Here is a 19271-nt window from a genome sequence, read left to right as displayed (position 1 = left end):
ATAGTACAATGATTTAATGAAAAAGAAAAGGATAGTGGAGAATGACAAGTCAAAGATTTTGGACACTATTGAAGAACTTGATCAGAAGAAAAATGAGGCTTTGAATATTGCATGGCAAAAGGTAACTGGTTATTGGCGATGGACTTGATGTTGTCATACAGTTTTTAGCTGTTGCAGATGTTCTCCATAGTATGCACTCTGTGATACCTCTATTATTTTTCTAGGTGAATAAAGACTTTGGTTCTATCTTTTCTACTCTTTTACCTGGGTCGAATGCTATGCTTGCCCCTCAAGAAGGGAAGGGTGTACTAGATGGACTGGAGTTTAAAGTTGCATTGGGCAGCACGTGGAAAGAAAACTTGACGGAACTAAGTGGGGGACAACGGTAATTATCATACACCTGAATATTATAATACATGATTTTGAAAGATTACAAAGCAAGATACATCACGTTGAAGATACAAGATGTTAAAGAAGACCGTTCACGGGGGACTGCATACAGTTAGATCCAGAATTATTTGGACAGTGACACAAGTTCTGGCGTCTTAGCGGTTTACCAAAACATATTGAATATACAGTTATATAATCAATATGGGCTTAAAGTGCAGACTCTCAGCTTTAATTTGAGGATATTCACATCCTAATTTGAGGAAGGGTTTAGGAATTACAGCTCTTTAATATGTAGCTGCCTCTTTTTCAAGGGACCGAAGGTAATTGGACAATTATCTCAAAAGCTATTTATTAGGCTGCATGGGCTATTCCCTCATTAATCCATCATCAATTAAGCAGGTAAAAGGTCTGGAGTAGATTCCAGGTGTGGTATTTGCATTTGGAAGCTGTTGCTGTGAACCCACAACATGAGGTCAAAGGAACTCTCAATGCAAGTGAAACAGACCATCGTTAGGCTGAAAAAAATGAAGAAATCCATCAGAGAGAGCACAAATGTTAGGAGTGGCCAAATCAACAGTTTGGTACATTCTTGAAAAAAAAAAAAAAGAGCGCACTGGTGATCTCGTGAACTCCAAAAGGCATGGGCGTCCACGGAAGACAACAGTGGTGGATGATCGCAGAAACCATTCCATGGTGAAGAAAAACCCCTTCACAACATCTACCCAAGTGAAGAACACTCTCCTGGAAGTAGGACTATCAGTATCTAAGTCTACCATAAAGAGAAGACTTCATGAGAGCAAATACCGAGGCTTCACCACAAGGTGCAAACCATTAATCAGCCTCAAAAATAGAAGGGCCAGATTAGACTTTGCCAAACAACATGTAAAGAAGCCGCCCAGTTCTGGAACAGCATTCTTTGGACAGATGAAACTAAGATCAACCTGTACCAGAATGATGGGAGGAAGAAAGTATGGAGAAGGCTTGGAACAGCTCATGATCCAAAGCACACCACATCCTCTGTAAAACATGGTGGAGGCAGTGTGATGGCACGGCCATGCATTGCTGCCAAAGGCACTGGGTCACTGGTGTTTATTGATGATGTGACTGAAGACAGAAGCAGCCGGATGATTTCTGAAGTGTTCAGGGATATACTTTCTGCTCAGATTAAACCAAGTGCAGCAAGGTTGATTGGACGTCGCTTCACATTACAGATGGACAATGACTCAAAACATGCTGCAAAAGAAACCCAGGAGTTTTTTAACCCCTTTGCGCACCCAGACGTGTTATGTCCGGGTACGGGGGGTGATGTTTGGAGCGATCTCACGGGCTGAGCGTGCTCCATATTCTGCGGGTGTCGGCTGTATTTTACTATGGGGTTAATATAACACAACAGTCGTGACAACCATATGGAGTGCAGAGCATCTATATGAACAGTACAATCTACCTGCTGAGCTAGTAAAGATGCCAAAATGTTGGTAAAGATACCCTCCAAAAACTATCCTGCCCAAAGTATAGGAGTTTATAAATATAAACATTAATGTAACATGACTGTGTATTCATGGTGCTGCCCCAATGTGCGTTTAGCATGTGCTTAGTCAGGAGACGTGGCTTGAAGTGGGGAAAGGCTCCTTTTTAAGGAAATACAGGATCAATGGAAAACCGTATGGGACTTGCGTGATGTGTGCTACTATCAAATAGCGTCCCGCTTTGTTGGTGCATGCGGAACAGCATACCCGTGCTGACAGTAGTTCCTTCTACATACCCCTCCTGACCGCGCATGTCCGAAGTGGTAACCATGGGGACGCATTCCCCATCGTAAGCGGCATTAGTGCCCAGCCAGGGACTCTCTCTTTGGATGTGCGCCAGGGATACCAGTTATTTTTTTGAATAGTGCCGGACTAAATCGGGTGGAGGGTTTTGGGAGTGGAAAGAACAAATATATTTTTTCCGTTTTTGTTCATAACCTGTATCTAGAAAAATATATTTTTGAAGTAAAACACACATGCTGTTCCTGGTGATTGGTGTTCTTTAAAGTGAAAACTATTCAGTTGAGCTAATCCAATTGGGTGGAAAGGGTTATGTTTGTATACCAAGTATTTTTAACATATTTAATTATTAACAGACTATTTTACATTATAACGCTTGTCTACATATATTGTTTTTCAGCTCGCTTGTGGCATTGTCTCTCATTCTTGCCATGTTGCTTTTTAAACCTGCCCCAATTTATATTTTGGATGAAGTGGATGCTGCCTTGGACCTTTCCCATACCCAAAACATCGGTCAGATGCTTCGTACGCACTTCAGACACTCACAGGTGTGTAAAACAGTAGCAACTCCTATACCACATTCTATTTGCGTCCTAGGGCTAGGTAAAACTGGACACATTTGCCCACATATAAAACACCCTGTGGGAGTGTAACAACGTTTCTACGCCAGTTTTCTGCAGTAAAAATGTTGCAAATGGCCCAAAATTCGCAAACATTGAGACCTTTGGGTTATTTCCCCCGCCACTTTTAAAAAGGGCAGGGATTAATGAAAAGGGGCATGGCCATCTACAGCTGAACGTATTTACTATTATTTACCCGTGGCAAGAGAATATATGATTTGTTGGTTTTATAGTGTGTTTTTTTGTTTTTTCCCCTTTGGAAATGTACTGTTAAAATGTCACATTCTGTCACTCCCTTTTACATGACTTATTCTGAACACTTCTCTTACAGTTCATAGTTGTATCACTGAAAGATGGAATGTTTAACAACGCCAATGTCCTCTTCAAGACCAAATTTGTGGATGGAGTGTCTACAGTAGCACGTTTTACACAGAATCAGAATGAAGGAGCTTCCACAGGCCATCAGAGATCAGGAAAGGGCAAATCGAAAGAGAAAATAAACCACATGCAAGTAGATGCATAAAGGATTCTAACAAAGACTTTAACTTGTACTATAAAATCGGAATGATTGATCTAAATCATCAGTACTTCTTATACCATAACATTTCCTTTCTATTTAACTTCATGTTTGTCCATGTCTTTTCTTGAATTCACGTCTCATGGGATGTGACTGTTCTTTCCTCAATGTATATATTTTCTTTTTAGGAGGTTAAAAATTGTTTAAGGCATCACAACATAAATTGTTATAACATATGAAGGTCAAACTGAAATGTTCTGAACATTTTTATTCCACTTTTAAGATGACTATAAAGCAGTACAGCGATAAGTTTGTGACTGTTATCACTTTGGAAATGCCCTACAGATAAATGTTCTCTCTTTTTGTATGAATAAACTCTTTTGGAAACGTGACCTTGTTCTTCAGGAGTTGAGCTCTGTGTAACTAGTAGGTAAGTTATTTTGTACTGGTTGCTTCCATTTATTGCAAATGTAATGCGCTAGTCACATCTAATCTGACTGTTATATCGGTTTGATGGATTGTTAATTCAAGTTCCACAGTAACCAGCATTTCAATTGTTTGGATTTGCAAAGTGACCTCTTGGTTTCAGCGATGGCATAGGAAGCTCAATATTGCAGAGGATTGTGTCTGCTGATGTGGAAGCTGCATGTCTTAGCAGAATGGCATTATAGCTTTTGACTAAATTATTTGTTTTCCCCTTTTTTCAAGGCATATTACTTTTTTTTTTTATCCTGACGCTCTCATGTCTGTCTTGGTCTACGCCTATGTTTTCCCTTTATAACTTTCCTGTTTTGTTTACACTTGAATCAAATTTTACACACAGCTGACTGGGAACAACCAACATCTTATTCAACACTCTATATTGGATTTCCATTTTTAAGTAGCTTTATAATCCTATAATTGACAACTCTCTTGCCGGGGCCATGTTTGCTTTCAATTATCCAAGTCCAACAGCTGGTTAAAGTCGAAGTGCTCCCTTTTAACTGCAGACTAATTAGCATTTTTAGGGTATGTTCACACGCAGTGTTTACGCCTACAAGCATCTGCCCATTTCTTTCAATGGGTTTTACGGTGTTCTGTTCCCACGAGGTGTTATTTTACGCGTCGCTGTAAAAAAAAAAAAAAAAAAGACGCTCATAAAAAAAGTGCATGTCTCTTCTCGGGACGTTTTTGGAGCCGTTTTTCATTGACTCCATTGAAAAACAGCTCCAATATCGTCCGTAAAATACGCTGCGAGTTGCTACAAAAACGTCTGAAAATCAGAAGCTGTTTTCGCCTGAAAACTGCTCCGTATTTTCAGACGTAGTTTGCTAAACCATGTGAACATACCCTTAGACGTGCCGATTATGTTTTTTTTGGAAATGCAAATAAAAGTCGATTATAATTTTGTTTTGTTTTTTACTTTTACCTGACCTGGAAAAAAAAAAAAAAAGACATTAAAATATTTCAATTAGTGTGCCAATGTGCCAAAAAACTTACACAAAATAAGCCAAATCAAAAGTAGTATAAGGAAGAGAAAATCGTCTAACAGGTCATGCAAGGTGCACCACTGAGAAAAATGTGGTGCATTTTGTGCCTGTCTGGTTTAAGCGTTCTATGTCTTCGTTACCATTTGAAGAGGTTGGGCCAGTGTATCTATTGTTGTACCACTGTATCTCTTTCAGGGAGGCAATGCCGGCCTTAGGAGTGATGACTATGTTTATTATAGCAGTAAAGTGGACCCAATTTACTCCGTATTGTTACGGGCGCGTGATCATCATCATATTTGAGAGAACTGGCAGCAGTCCTACAAGCATTTCAAGAAGTGCTTACCAATACACAAGACAAACTGCAAAAATCTACTTGGCGAATATGCCCATGGGCAAGGTCAGACACTCTAATGCTAACTTAACTCTCCGCTAGAGCTGGGATCTGGTATCTGGAGTCTACAAGTAGTCCATCTGAAAGGAAAATAAAATCTAATAGGAGATTTCTTAAGTCAAAATCCAATAGACAAAGTAGAATGGGGTCTCAATTGTTTCCTCCTATTTGCCTCATCCCCAGAATAATTTACATTTGTACTTTTACTGTAAACACGCCCAGTTGTACTTTTGCAAGCCTCATTTACATAAATACAAAAATGGTCATAACTTGGCCAAAAATGCTCGTTTTTTTTTAAATAAAAACGTTACTGTTCCCTACATTGCAGCGCCGATCTGCTGCAATAGGAGATAGGGGTTGCAAAATCTGGTGACAGAGCCTCTTTAAAGGAACAGTGTCATCACAAATTTTTTTTTGATATGTTAAAGATGTTAGTGCTTTATTAAAAACGTTTATTTATTTGTGTGTTTGTGTTTTACTTTTTTCTTATTTTTACACTTTTTCTTCCCTATGGGGGCTGCCATTTTTTGTTCCATTTCTGTATGTGTCGATTAACGACACATACAGACATGGAATACGGCAGCCACAGTCCCATAGGGACTGCGAACGGCTCCCGTCCCATCCACTTCTGTGTACGCCGTCTGTGTGGGAACTGCGCATGCGCCGCTCCCACACAGTCCAATTTGAAATTGGCGCCGTCCGGCGCCATTTTCCTGTGGACCGGAAGTCGCGGCCGGACAGTAAGATTACTACTTCCGGTCGCGGCTTCCGGACTTGTGCACTTGGACCAGCGGGAGCGGACGGGCCGGAGGGAGCCGCGGCGGCAGGAGCAGGTAAGAGATTTCAATGTATGTTCGTGTTTGTGTACGTTTACTACTGTATGTAAACCTACTACACTGTGTGTTAGCTCAAAAAATGGCGACACACAGTTTAGGAGGATAGACCGTTCAAACCCCTCGTTTATCCTGGCACTAGCCAGTATAAAGGAGGGGGGGATGCTGAGAGCTCACTAGAGCGAGGGCTTTTACCCAATTTTGCAATGCTGCAATTTTGGGAATAGCTCCATCTAGTGACCAGCAATGGGAAATATTATAAATTAGAATCTAATTTATAATATTTCCTGACTCGTGAAAAAAATAAAAAAAATTTGAACAATGTTTAATCACCTACACACAAAATGTTTAATTAAAAAAACAAAAACATGTTTTTCTGGCAACACATTCCCTTTAAGTCCTAACAATCTAAGCCACACGCTACTGATTTTGTTGCAGAAATCCATACGCAGCAGAAACCAGCCTATTCAGATGAAAGGAACAGATTTTTTTGTCGCAAACATTTCTGAAACAAAATCTGCAGCGTGTAGGGGGCCCAAAAGTGCAAGTGGCTGCACGTGACTCTTTCTTTGACTGAACCATTCCATGAGGGATACAGTTCCCATTTCAGCCATCTCAGGACCTCCTTTCGAACCTTTACAGGCGTTGGGTCTTTTAACACAGTGCAGCCAACTTCGGTTTTACCGCACTATGCAAATAAAACACGTGGCAGATTTGTTGCAGATTTTTCTGCAACTGAAAAATCCATTCTGTACATCTGAATGCGGTTGTTTCTGCAACATGTACATGGATTTCTCCAAGCCCCCATTCAGATGAGTGGGATAGTAGCAGAAATTTCTGCAACAAATGTGCCACAGGTAAATTCACCCTAAGGGCCTGTTCACACAGTTTTTTTGGTGCTGATTTTGACGCAGAAACCGCGTCAAACCGCCTCCCATTGATTTCAATGGGAAGTGGAAGCGGTTTTTTCCCCCGGGCAGTTTTTTGTTGCTCACGGGACGAAAAAAAACGGCATGTCTCTTGTTGCCGCGTTTACGCCTCTTACCTCCCATTGAAATCAATGGGAGGCAGAAAAAGTGTGTTTTCGCTGCGTTTTCCCGTGGTGCTCAATGACTGCGGGCCAAATACATGGCAAGAAAGTGCAGGCAGGTTGAAATCTGCCTCAATATTACTGAAGGAATTTTTGGCTGCAAAATACGCAGTGTGAACAGGGCCTAAAGATGGTTTTTTTTGGGTTTTTTTTTGCTAGTTACTTTGGCTAGAAGAGTAAGTAGGTATAAACTGCAAAAAAATATAAATAGCCATGAAGAATCGAATTATAAACAAGTCATGTCTAACCAACCTAGATAAGCTGTCACATGAATTTTAATGTTGAGATATCTAAATGCATCTGGACCGCAATAATAGTATTAATGCATATACATCAAATGGAATAAAACTGGGGATAACAGAACAAGAGGATGACTTTGGTTTTCTAGTTACAAGTAATCTAACAGCAGTACTCGATGTCAAGCAGCAGCAAAAGCAAATAGGATTTTAGGGTGTATAAAAATAGGGACAAAAGCTCTGGAATTCAAATGTAATATTACCAGGTGTGGGATCTGGCCCGTTCTCCCGAACTGGTTGTTAAATTAACAGCCAGTTCACGAAAGCGGACTGAAGTGGAATCCTGACACTGTCCCCCCTGCATGCAATTGTCTCTGCGTCCTTAAGATTTGAATACAGTTGAGCAATCACTAGTGGTGGGGAGGCAAGGAAACAATCCGTTCCCTGCCTCGCCATTCAGCCGTTTATCAGTGATGCAGGTTGCACGATGACCTCTTCGTGCCGCCTGTGTTATTCCACTGGAGCAGGCCTGGTCAGAAGAGACCATACGTACAGCGCTGGAGAATGGCGTGGGAACGGAGGCAGGTAAGTATGTAACTTTTATTTAGTGAGCACTGTGAGTGGCACTATCCAGTGGGCACTGTGTGGTACTTTATACAGGGGGCTCTTTGTGTGACATTATCTACAGATGGCACTTGTGTGGCACTTTATACAGGTGTCACTTTTTACAGGGAACACTGCACATCTGTAGATTTTGGCAGTGTGTGGCACTATTTACAGGGGAACATGATGTGTAGCACTATCTACAGGAGGCACTGTGTGTGGCAGTATATCATGGGGCACAGAATGTGACATGATTGTATTTAGGGGCACAGTGTATGGTGCTATTATATTCAGGGTCATATTGTGTGGCACCATGAGGGTTTTGTCTTCGTTTATAGGTGCGGATGCGTTGGAAAATTGAAGAGACTAAGGCATCTGAGCAGTAAACGCTGCAGAAATTAGTTGTGGCTGGAAGAAGTCTAAATGGAGGTCTGGAGTGGATGGAAGAAAATTACTAGAATCTGAGAAGACATCACCTGTGAGTCACTGAATGTAAATGTTTATTCTGCCTCTAACTGATCAGTACTGGATACACTTTAGGATCTGAAGCGAGATGATGAATGTTATCATTCTTTTTTTTGGGAAACAACAACAGCCAGCATATCATTACCATTGTTCAAGCCATACTGGGAGCGGTACTTTTACGCCGTACAAACTTATATGGCAATGGGCTAACCGAACTGAAAAATGATCGGTCTACTACACTGTATTTGTGCTGGTGCTGTAGTTATGTCCTGAGCTTAGTTCTGGTGCTGTATGTATGTACTGAGCTTGGTTCTGGTGCTGTATGTACGTACTGAGCTTGGTTCTGCCATCTATGCATTAAGCTTGACTGATACTGTATTTGTACACTAAACTTTTGTATTTGGGCGGTTGTGGTAAATAGCCAGGAAATGTGCTGCTGCGTGCTGTGCTCGCCGCACAGCTCTCCATTGTTCTCACACTGCAAAGCCTAACTAAATGGGCTGAGCATGCTTAGGGTACTAAATATAGGTCTTTACATAATGGGTAAGTTTAATATAACAAGTGTGGGTTATATTTACAGTGTGGAAATCCAGTTAAACATTTTGGACAGGGAGCCACACCAGTTCATAGGATATTACTGATACATACAAAAATATTTATTTAGATTTGACATTAATACATAGTGTATTTAGAATATTGTAATTGTCTTATTTACTACAGTCGCAATAATTTTCACACACCATAACTCCCTCTCGGGCATGTATATATTTGTCGGCACATATTAGGGAACTTGTTAAAAGTTTTAATCCCACTCCTGAAAATTACCCCTCTATAAATTCCTTGTAAGGCTACATCTCGAATATGGGATTACGTTTTGCGCTCCACATTGTAAGGCCATGTTTACACTGCATATTTTCAGGTGTATTTCGGAGTGTAAAATGCTCGTATTACGCTCTTAAATAAACTTGAAATACGCCTGCAAACAGCTTCCCATTGATTTTAATGGGAAATATACTGTGTAGTTCATATTAGGCTTATTTTCACACTACTAAATTAAAAAAAGAAAAATATTGCCTTTTGATGCGTTTTACAAGCTGTCTGCTAAGTATGGAGTGTGCTCAGCCTGTGAGCCTGTTTCATACTTTCCCTTGGCGGCTGTTAAATGCATGTACGTGACATGTCGCCAAGGGGTTAAAAGCAGTTTTGATATTGTTATATTTGTAACATTCATTTTTTTCATGTGTTTTTCAAGTCCTGTAATAAAAATAAAAAAAACACAAAAAGACCACAAAAACGCATTCTTTGTAGTGTTTTACATTTCACTGCAGACTCGAATGGAACATCTGGCCTCACACAAAAAAAACAAACGCCATGAAAAACGTAGTGTGTGAAACCAGCCTTCATTACAGCAGATTTTGGCCTGAGGGCCAGTAAATTTGTTCACCCCTCTAAATTGTGGCTGGAATATCTTTTTTACATTATATATATATATATATATATATATATAATCTCAATATTGCAGTGAAGTCTGGTTTACAGGAGCTTTTATGACCTCCCATTCTATATCCAGAAGGCATTAATATGGATTTGATTTATCCCCAGCCCTTGCAGCTAAAACAGCTTCCACTCTTCTGGGAAGACTTTCTACAAGATTTTGGAGTGAGTCTGTGGGAATTATTGTCCATTCATCCAGTAGAGTATTTGTGATGTCAGACACTGATGTTGGACGAGAGGGCCTGGCTCGCAATCTCCATTTTAATAAATCCCAAAGGCGTTTTATAGGCTTGAGGTCAAGGTTCTTTGCAGGCTGTGCTCGTTTGAAAAGTTAGCGTCCATTTAAGGGTATATGTACACGATAGCATTACGTCCGTAATTGACGGACGTATTTCGGCCGGAAGTCCCGGACCGAACCCAGTGCAGGGAGCCGGGCTCCTAGTATCATAGTTATGTACGATTATAGGAGTCCCTGCCTCTCTGCAGGACAACTGTCCCGTACTGTAATCATGGTTTCAGTACGGGACAGTAGCTCCACGGAGAGGCAGGGACTCCTAGCGTCGTACATAACTACGATGCTAGGAGCCCGGCTCCCTGCACTGAGTTCAGTCCGGGACTTCCGGCCGAAATACGTCCGTCCATTACGGACGTTAATGTGCTCGTGTGAACCCAGCCTATATCATTAGATTAGCAGAAGTTGGACGAAACAGTTAGGCTGGGTTCACACGACCATGTTACGTCCGTAATGTACGGAACGTCTTTCGGCCGCTAGTCCCGGACCGAACACACTGCAGGGGGCCGGGCTCCTAGCATCATAGTGATGTACGACGCTAGGGGTCCCTGCCTCGCTGCAGGACAACTGTCCCGTACTGTAATCATGATTACAGTACGGGACAGTAGTTCCACGCAGAGGCAGGGACTCCTAGCGTCGTACATCACTATGATGCTAGGAGCCCGGCCCCCTGCAGTGTGTTCGGTCCGGGTCTTCCGGACGAAATACGTTCCGTACATTACGGACGTAACATGGTCGTGTGAACCCAGCCTAACTGTTTCGTCCAACTTCTGCTAATCTAATGGTATACCTGATATAAATCAACTTTGTAAAAATGTTGTTTTAGATAAAGAGGATCTGTCACTAGTTTAGTAATGCCTAATATCTTAAGTAATCTAATGGGTGCTGCCACACTGATAATTCCAGTGAATATACTGCCCCAAAATATTATTTTAAGTTATGAGCTTATTTCTAAATAGGCAAACGAGGCTATACTAGCCAAAGGGGCGTTAACGCTGCTCTCTCTTTGGGTGGCGTTTGTGTTGTCTGTTTGATGCTGTCCAATTTGTGTTATTCAGCTTCCCTGCACAGTGTGATCTCCACTTCAATTGCAAGATCATGCTGTGTTTACATTTTTGGCCGCAGCTCCTTCAGCGCATCGCCTCAGAGCTCATCCACCGTCTTCCTGGATGAGTGCTGAGGCAAAGTGTACTGATGAGGATTGCAAACAAAGGAAAGTTTTTACCGCTCAACGGCACTGCAAAGTGAGTCCAACGTGTAGTTTATATGAACAAGTGTTCCATTGGGTAGTTATAGACAATCCACGAACCAGTGTAGGTATAGCTGGTACCGATGGTACTAGTAGTTCCACAAGTATGCAGTCAATAAAGCGATGTCTTCCAATCTGGAAAGAACCTATGTCTCCAGTAGGGAAAGAAGGAGAACAATAGTGCAATACCGTACAACACAATGTTCGACACGCAAGTTTTATTGCATACTTACAAAACAGGACAAGTATTCAAGCTCATAAGATAAAAACGTGCGGTATGCCAAACAAACCCACCCGACCCTGGGTTTCGCCCTTCCGGCTTCTTCTGCGGCATGTATGACGTGTCTAATCAGTTCGTTTGTGGTTGTACAGTATTGCACTATTATTCTCCTGCTTTCCCTACTGGAGATATAGGTTCTTTCCAGATTGTAAGATGTCGATTTATCGACTGCATACTTGTGGAACTCCTAGTACCATCTATCCCTACACTGCTTTGTGGATTGGCCATCGCTACCTACTGGAACACTTGTTCATACAAACTATACGTTGGACTCACTGTGCAGTGCCGTTCAGTGGTAAAAAAAGAGAAAAGAGAGAGAAGACGAACACACTACCGTTCAAAGGTTTAGGGTCACTTAGAAATTTCCTTAATTTTTTTTTCTAAGAAAAGCAGTTTTTTTTCAATGAAGATAACATTTCATTAATCAGAAATACACTCTATACATTGCGAATGTGCTAAATGACTATTCTAGCTGCAAACGTCTGGTTTTTAATGCAATATCTACATAGGTGTATAGAGGCCCATTTCCAGCAACCATCACTCCAGTGTTCTAATGGTACATTGTGTTTGCTAACTGTGTTAGAAGGCTAATGGATGATTAGAAAACACTTGAAGACCCTTGTGCAATTATGTTAGCACCGCTGTAAACAGTTTTGCTGTTTAGAGGAGCTATAAAACTGACCTTCCTTTGAGCTAGTTGAGAATCTGGAGCATTACATTTGTGGGTTCGATTAAACTCTCTAAATGGCTAGAAAAAGAGAGCTTTCATGTGAAACTCGACAGTCTATTCTTGTTCTTAGAAATGAAGGCTATTCCATACGAGAAATTGCCAAGAAACTGAAGATTTCCTACAACGGTGTGTACTACTCCCTTCAGAGGACAGCACAAACAGGCTCTAACCAGAGTAGAAAAAGAAGTGGGAGGCCCTGCTGCACAACTGATCAATAAGACAAGTACATTAGTGTCTCTAGTTTGAGAAATAGACACCGCACAGGTCCTCAACTGGCAGCTTCATTAAATAGTACCCGCAAAACACCAGTGTCAACGTCTACAGTGAAGAGGCGACTCCGGGATGCTGGCCTTCAGGGCAGAGTGGCAAAGAAAAAGCCATATCTGAGACTGGCTAATAAAAGGAAAAGATTAATATGGGCAAAAGCACAGAGACATTGGACAGAGGAAGATTGGGAAAAAGTGTTATGGACAGACGAATCGAAGTTTGAGGTGTCTGGATCACACAGAAGAACATTCGTGAGACGCAGAACAACTGAAAAGATGCTGGAAAAGTGCCTGACGGCATCTGTCAAGCATGGTGGAGGTAATGTGATGCTCTGGGGTTGCTTTGGTGCTGGTAAAGTGGGAGATTTGTACAAGGTAAAAGGGATTTTGAATAAGGAAGGCTATCACTCCATTTTGCAACGCCATGCCATACCCTGTGGACAGCGCTGGATTGGAGCCAATTTCATCCTACAACAGGACAATGACCCAAAGCACACCTCCAAATTATGTGAGAACTATTTAGGGAAAAAGCAGGCAGCTGGTATTCTATCTGTAATGGAGTGGCCAGCGCAGTCACCAGATCTCAACCCCATAGAGCTGTTGTGGGAGCAGCTTGACCGTATGGTACGCAAGAAGTGCCCATCAAGCCAATCCAACTTGTGGGAGGGGCTTCTGGAAGCATGGGGTGAAATTTCTCCCGATTACCTCAGCAAATTAACAGCTAGAATGCCAAAGGTCTGCACTGCTGTAATTGCTGCAAATGGAGCATTCTTTGACGAAAGCAAATTTTGAAGGAGAAAATTATTATTTGAAATAAAAATCATTATTTCTAACCTTGCGTGCGTGCGTGCGTGCGTGCGTGCGTGCGTGCGTGTCACACATTGAAAACGTTATTTTTATTTTGTTGCAGATTTTGCTGTACCGATTGGACTACATCTTTGATTCATTGGACTACTGCGTAGATCTACTTTTTCTCAAAAATTTTAATAAAACGGTTAACGAAGGTTTTGTGGGGGATTTCTTATTTCAATAAAAAAAATTGTATTTGTGTTTTATTTAAAACTTTATTAGTGCCTAGATAATGGCAGTTGGCTGATTGACAGCGTCCATTATTAAGGCGGGGCTTAGTGTTATCCGGTGCAGAGGCTAGCACTAACCTTAACCACCCATTATTACCCTGGTACACACCGCCACCAGGGGTGTCGGGAAGAGCTTGGTACAATCCAGTACCCGACCATCTGCTGTGATGGTCGGACACTGGGGTGGCCGCAGCCTGGTATTATGAGGCTGGGAAGGGCCAAAAACAGTGGTTCTTCCCACCCTTGTAATGCCAGGCTGCTGTGGCTGTTGTGTTGTATCTGGCTGGTCATGAAAATGGGGGGAGATACAACACAGCAGCAGCCTGGCATTACACGGGTGGGAAGGGCCACTGATTTTGTCCATGCCCAGGATAGTAACACCAGCCTGCGGCCGCCCCAGTGATCCACCATCACTGGATTGTACCAGGCTCTTCCCGATAACCGTAGTGGAGGTTGATACTGGGGGTAATGGCTGTTTACTGCTAGCCTAATGGACGTCGTCAAAAAACTGTCATTATGCATGCGCTAATAAAGTATAAAAAAAAAAACATAAGATATTCCCCAAAAAATTTATTGAAAGAAATAATCCACCACAGAATCCTCACTAACCATTTTATTTAAACAAAAATCGTAGATAATCGCAGTAGTCCACCGAATATACTACGTAGTACAATAGGTCCAGCGTAACCTGATTAAAATATATAAAATAGGCCTGAAGCATTCTTTTATGAAATGATTCCTTGTACAGCAAAACTTTAAAAATATTTGTATCAAATCTCAGTTTTTTTTAAAAATAATTATTTGATCACTACACTTTCCCTTTAGGAAAAAAAAATAGCGTTACTAAAGTAGTCCTCGAATCCAACTTAGTCAAGCAACCAAAACGTTCTAAAAACACAAAACACACACAAATACAACATTTATAACACATGGGGTAGGCTTACATACAGGGTACATGGGTGACACTCTCTGTTATATCAAGTATCTAAGCCAACAAAAATGTAAGCTTAGATACAGGTGCACAGCAGACACAAATCTTATACTAAATAAGATTAGTGTCTGCTGTCCCCCATTACATAAGGCTACTATGGGGTATGTATGCCCCCCATACAATATAATGCCAAACATAGCTGCCCCATTTTTTTACAGGTTCGGTTGTTAGACTACGTTGGATTCTAGGACTACTTAGAAGACGGCGCTTTCTTCTTGTGTTGGGGGTGCTTTATTTCAATAAAATTTTGTATCTACACCGTGTTCCAAATTATTATGCAAATATTATTTTTAGCTGATTTTCCTAAATAGTTGATGCAAATGACAGTCAGTATAATCTTCAAGCCATCAACCGTTGGAGTATAATGCAAATTTTATTGAACAAATCTAATAACAGATTTTTTTTTAGAAGTAAAAAACTCAAAATGCACTGTTTCAAATTATTATGCATTTGCAGCATCAGGAGGTCATATTTACATAAATCAAAAGCTCTTTCAATAAAAAAAAACTTAACAGGCCAAGTTACATGTTAACATAGGATCCCTTCTTTGATATCACCTTCACAATTCTTGCATCCATTGAATTTGTGAGTATTTGGATAGTTTCTGCTTGAATATCTTTGCAGTATATCAGAATAGCCTCCCAGAGCTTCTGTTTTGATGTGAACTGCCTCCCACCCTCATAGATATTTTGCTTGAGTATGCTCCAAAGGTTCTCAATAGGGTTGAGGTCAGGGAAACATGGGGGCCACACCATGAGTTTCTCTCCTTTTATGCCCATAGCAGCCAATGACACAGAGGTATTCTTTGCAGCATGAGATGGTGCATTGTCATGCAGGAAGATAATTTTGCTACGGAAGGCACGGTTCTTCTTTTTGTACCATGGCAGAAAGTGGTCAGTCATAAACTCTATGTACTTTTCAGAGGTCGTTTTCACACCGTCAGGGACCCTAAAGGGGCCTACCAGCTCTCTCCCCATAATTCCAGCCCAAAACATGACTCCGCCACCTCCTTGCTGACGTTGCAGCCTTGTTGGGACATGGTGGCCATTCACTACTCCATCCATCTGGACCATTCAGGGTTGCACGGCACTCATCAGTAAACAACATGGTTTGAAAATTAGTCTAGATGTATTTCTGAGCCCACTGCAACCGGTTCTGCTTCTGAGCATTGTTTAGGGGTGGCCGAATAATAGCTTTGTGCACACTTGCAAACCTCTGGAGGATCCTACACCTTCAGGTTCGCGGGACTCCAGAGGTGTCTTCAAATACCTGTTTGCTGCTTTGCAATGGCATTTTAGCAGCTGCTCTTCTAATCCTATTAATTTGTCTGTCAGAAACCTTCCTCATTATGCCTTTATCTGAACAAACCCGTCTGTGCTCTGAATCAGCCACAAATCTTTTCACAGTACGATGATCACGCTTAAGTTTTCTTGAAATATCCAATGTTTTCATACCTTGACCAAGGTATTGCACTATTTCACACTTTTCTGCCGCAGAGAGATCCTTTTTCTTTCCCATATTGCTTGAAACCTGTGGCCTGCTTAATAATGTGGAACGTCCTTCTTAAGTAGTTTTCCTTTGATTGGGCACACATGGCAAACTAATTATCACAGGTGTCTGAGATTGATTACAATGATCCAAAGAGCCCCAAGACACAATACCATCCATAAGTTTAATTGAAAAACTAAGAATTAAATGTTTATGACACTTAAATCCAATGTGCATAATAATTTGGAACACTGTGTAAATCTAGTGACTCACAGGTGACGACTTCTCAGATTCTAGTAACTTTTTTCCTCTTCTCTTCTCCACTGAAACTAGCCGCTGCTGCCGCCGCCGCCACCACCCCCTCCTGCACTGTAGGCGAGGGAGGGAGGGAGGAGGAGGTTGTTGTTGTTTTGGGTGGAACCCCACGTCTTTTTTTTTAAAAATATTTCCAAAAATTGTAATAAATAATTTTAAAAAAATGACGTGGGGGGTCCCCCCATTTTTCATAACCAGCCAGCTACAACACAGCAGCAGCCTTGCATTACAAGGGTGGGAAGGACCACTGTTTTTGGCCCTTTCCAGCCTCATGATACCAGCCTGCCGCTGCCCCAGTGCCTGACCATCACAATAGATGGTCGGGTACTGGATCATACCTGGCTCTTCCTGGCACCCCTGGTGGTGGTGGGTACGGGGGTAATAATGGGGGTTAGTGTTAGCCTCTGCACCGGATAACATTAAGCCCTGCCTTAGTAATAGACGCTGTCACTCAGACAGCGGCCATTACTAAAGCGGTAGTAATAAGAGTTTAAAAGAAAAGACAAAAGATATAGATAAAATATTTTATTGAAATAAAGCACCCCCAACACAAGCTTCATTAACCACTTTATTGTAGAAAAAAAGAAGCCGTCATCAAAATAGTCCTCGAAACCGACGTAGTCCAACGACCAAACCTGTAGAAAAACCACAAACAAAATGTAATGACAGGATAGGGAGACAGGCAGGTGAGCCCTAATCTACCCACCACTCAGTCCCTGCCTACTTGCACAGCCCGTCCTAGGCGACGGCGTACAACTGGGCGACAGTCCCTACACTCAAGTGCACGACAGACAAACAAGACAAGGGAACACAAAAGCAAAGGAAACCACTTTCCAACACCGTGAGCAACAGAGTAGTGGGCGAGCCGAGTCAAACCAGGAGAGTACGTGGTAACAAATGCAGAGCAGGAGAATAGTCAATCAAGCCAGGGTCAATATGAAGCAGAAGCCAATAGTAACAGCAGAGCCAGGAAACGGGAGAGTCACAGGCAAAGGACAAGCAGCAAATGAAGGCATAAGTGGACCAAGGGCAGGAGCTAGAACCGTCTGGCCAGGCTGCGATAGGCTCTCCCAGTCCTCAGCCTACCAGCCTGAGTGGTAGCAGATCGAGTCACTCTAGCAGACCTAGGAACAGATGCAGGCTGATTAACAACGGGCGTCAACACAGAAGCTGTGTCAGGCAAATCCTTCACACAAAATAAAAGTTAATAAAACATGTCATAGACTTAAATTCAGGCCCATGTGTGATACGGACTGTTATACCAAGTATAGAAGCCTACCACAAAGTTGGCTTAGATACAGGGCCCCAGCAGACAGTATCATACATCGCGATACACACACACTAGTTAGTCCTTTGTCTATGCTCCCAGGTTTGGTGACATCGCTCCAATAAAAGAGAAAAAAAACCTCACATAAGACGTTCCGACGTACATCTGAACGGTCCCGTCACTTTTCTTCTTACTGCTCCCATTCACAATAAGAAAGCGGTGGGCGCAGATGACGTAATCACGTGATCGTGATATGATTACGTCATCTGCGCCACAACGCATTTTTACTGTGAATGCTAGCGGCGCCAAGTAGCAGTAAGATGGAAAGTGACAGGACCGTTCAGATCTCCGTAGGAAAGTCTTAGGTGAAGTTTGTAAAAATCTTTTCTGTGGTTCGCCGGGTGCTGATGCAGGACCGGTGCGGCGACTAAAGATATTACATGGGGGGGCAGCTTAGCTAGAGGGGGAGAAGTGGCTTACCGCAACGGGTTGAAGAGTGTTGCAGAGAAGGGTTGCGTGCTGTTGAAATTCACGGTGTGTTCGTCTCAACCAGGCTTACCATGCCTGGTTGAGACAAACATTCTCCCGATGCAGCTAGAAATAGAGCAACGTCGGGAGCGCTCACACTGCAGAGCGGCTTGATTGACATCGAGCCGCTCACACCCCTTTTTATAAAAAAGTTATCAAGTGTAAAAAAAAAAAGTAGTTAGGGAATTAATTTTAACATTTTTTTCACAGCAAATGTTTTATTAGTTAATTCCAGCTTAGAATGTCTAAAAATAAATACATTTGACTAACTTGGGAATAATTCTTTAAAAGTTTCTTATAACACACAGCTTCAATATATATTTAGTTTGCATAATAATGTTTATTACTACATGTAAAATACTTACCTTGTATATGGTGAATCGGATATGTCCAGTTTTGCTCACTTATATGTTTTTAGCTGACCGTGTTGCGGCGCCTGAGATATTTTCCTGTCCCGTAACATACTGTTGTCTGAGACAACATGTAATGTGTACATAAATAATATAATTGGCATAACATAATATTTATTCCCACTTAGGCTATGTTCACACGGAGTATTTTGGGGGAGGAATATCTGCCTCAAAATTCCGTTTGGAACTTTGAGGCAGATATTCCTCTCCCTGCACGCCGATTTTCGCGGCAATTATCGCGCCGTTTTTCGCCCGCGGCCATTGAGCGCCGCGGGCATAAAACAGCGAGAAATACGCTTTCTCTGCCTCCCATTGAAGTCAATGGGAGGTCGGAGGCGGAAGCGCCCGAAGATAGGGCATGTCGCTTCTTTTTCCCGCGAGGCAGTTTTACTGCTCGCGGGAAAAAGACGCCGACGCCTCCCATTGAAATCAATGGGAGGCGTTCTCGGGCCGTTTCTGCCGAGTTTTGCGACGCGGTTTCCGCGTCAAAAAACTCGGCAAA

General features: G+C 42.0%; 1 protein-coding gene across 2 annotated transcripts in view; it reads left to right on the top strand.

Moving 5' to 3' along the window:
• Positions 1-3685, top strand: part of SMC2 (structural maintenance of chromosomes 2) — a 52049-nt gene extending 48364 nt beyond the window's left edge. For both annotated transcript variants that reach the window (XM_075825616.1, XM_075825615.1), the window contains 4 exons: positions 5-121; positions 225-385; positions 2557-2704; positions 3108-3685. In XM_075825616.1, coding sequence (XP_075681731.1) covers positions 5-121; positions 225-385; positions 2557-2704; positions 3108-3299 — 618 coding nt within the window. In that variant the 3' untranslated portion in view covers positions 3300-3685. The remainder of the gene's footprint in view (positions 1-4; positions 122-224; positions 386-2556; positions 2705-3107) is intronic.
• The last annotated feature ends 15586 nt before the right edge of the window (positions 3686-19271 follow it).

Source organism: Rhinoderma darwinii, chromosome 1, assembly GCF_050947455.1.
Source record: "Rhinoderma darwinii isolate aRhiDar2 chromosome 1, aRhiDar2.hap1, whole genome shotgun sequence".
Taxonomy (NCBI): domain Eukaryota; kingdom Metazoa; phylum Chordata; class Amphibia; order Anura; family Rhinodermatidae; genus Rhinoderma; species Rhinoderma darwinii.
This window is presented reverse-complemented; position numbering and strand designations above follow the sequence as displayed.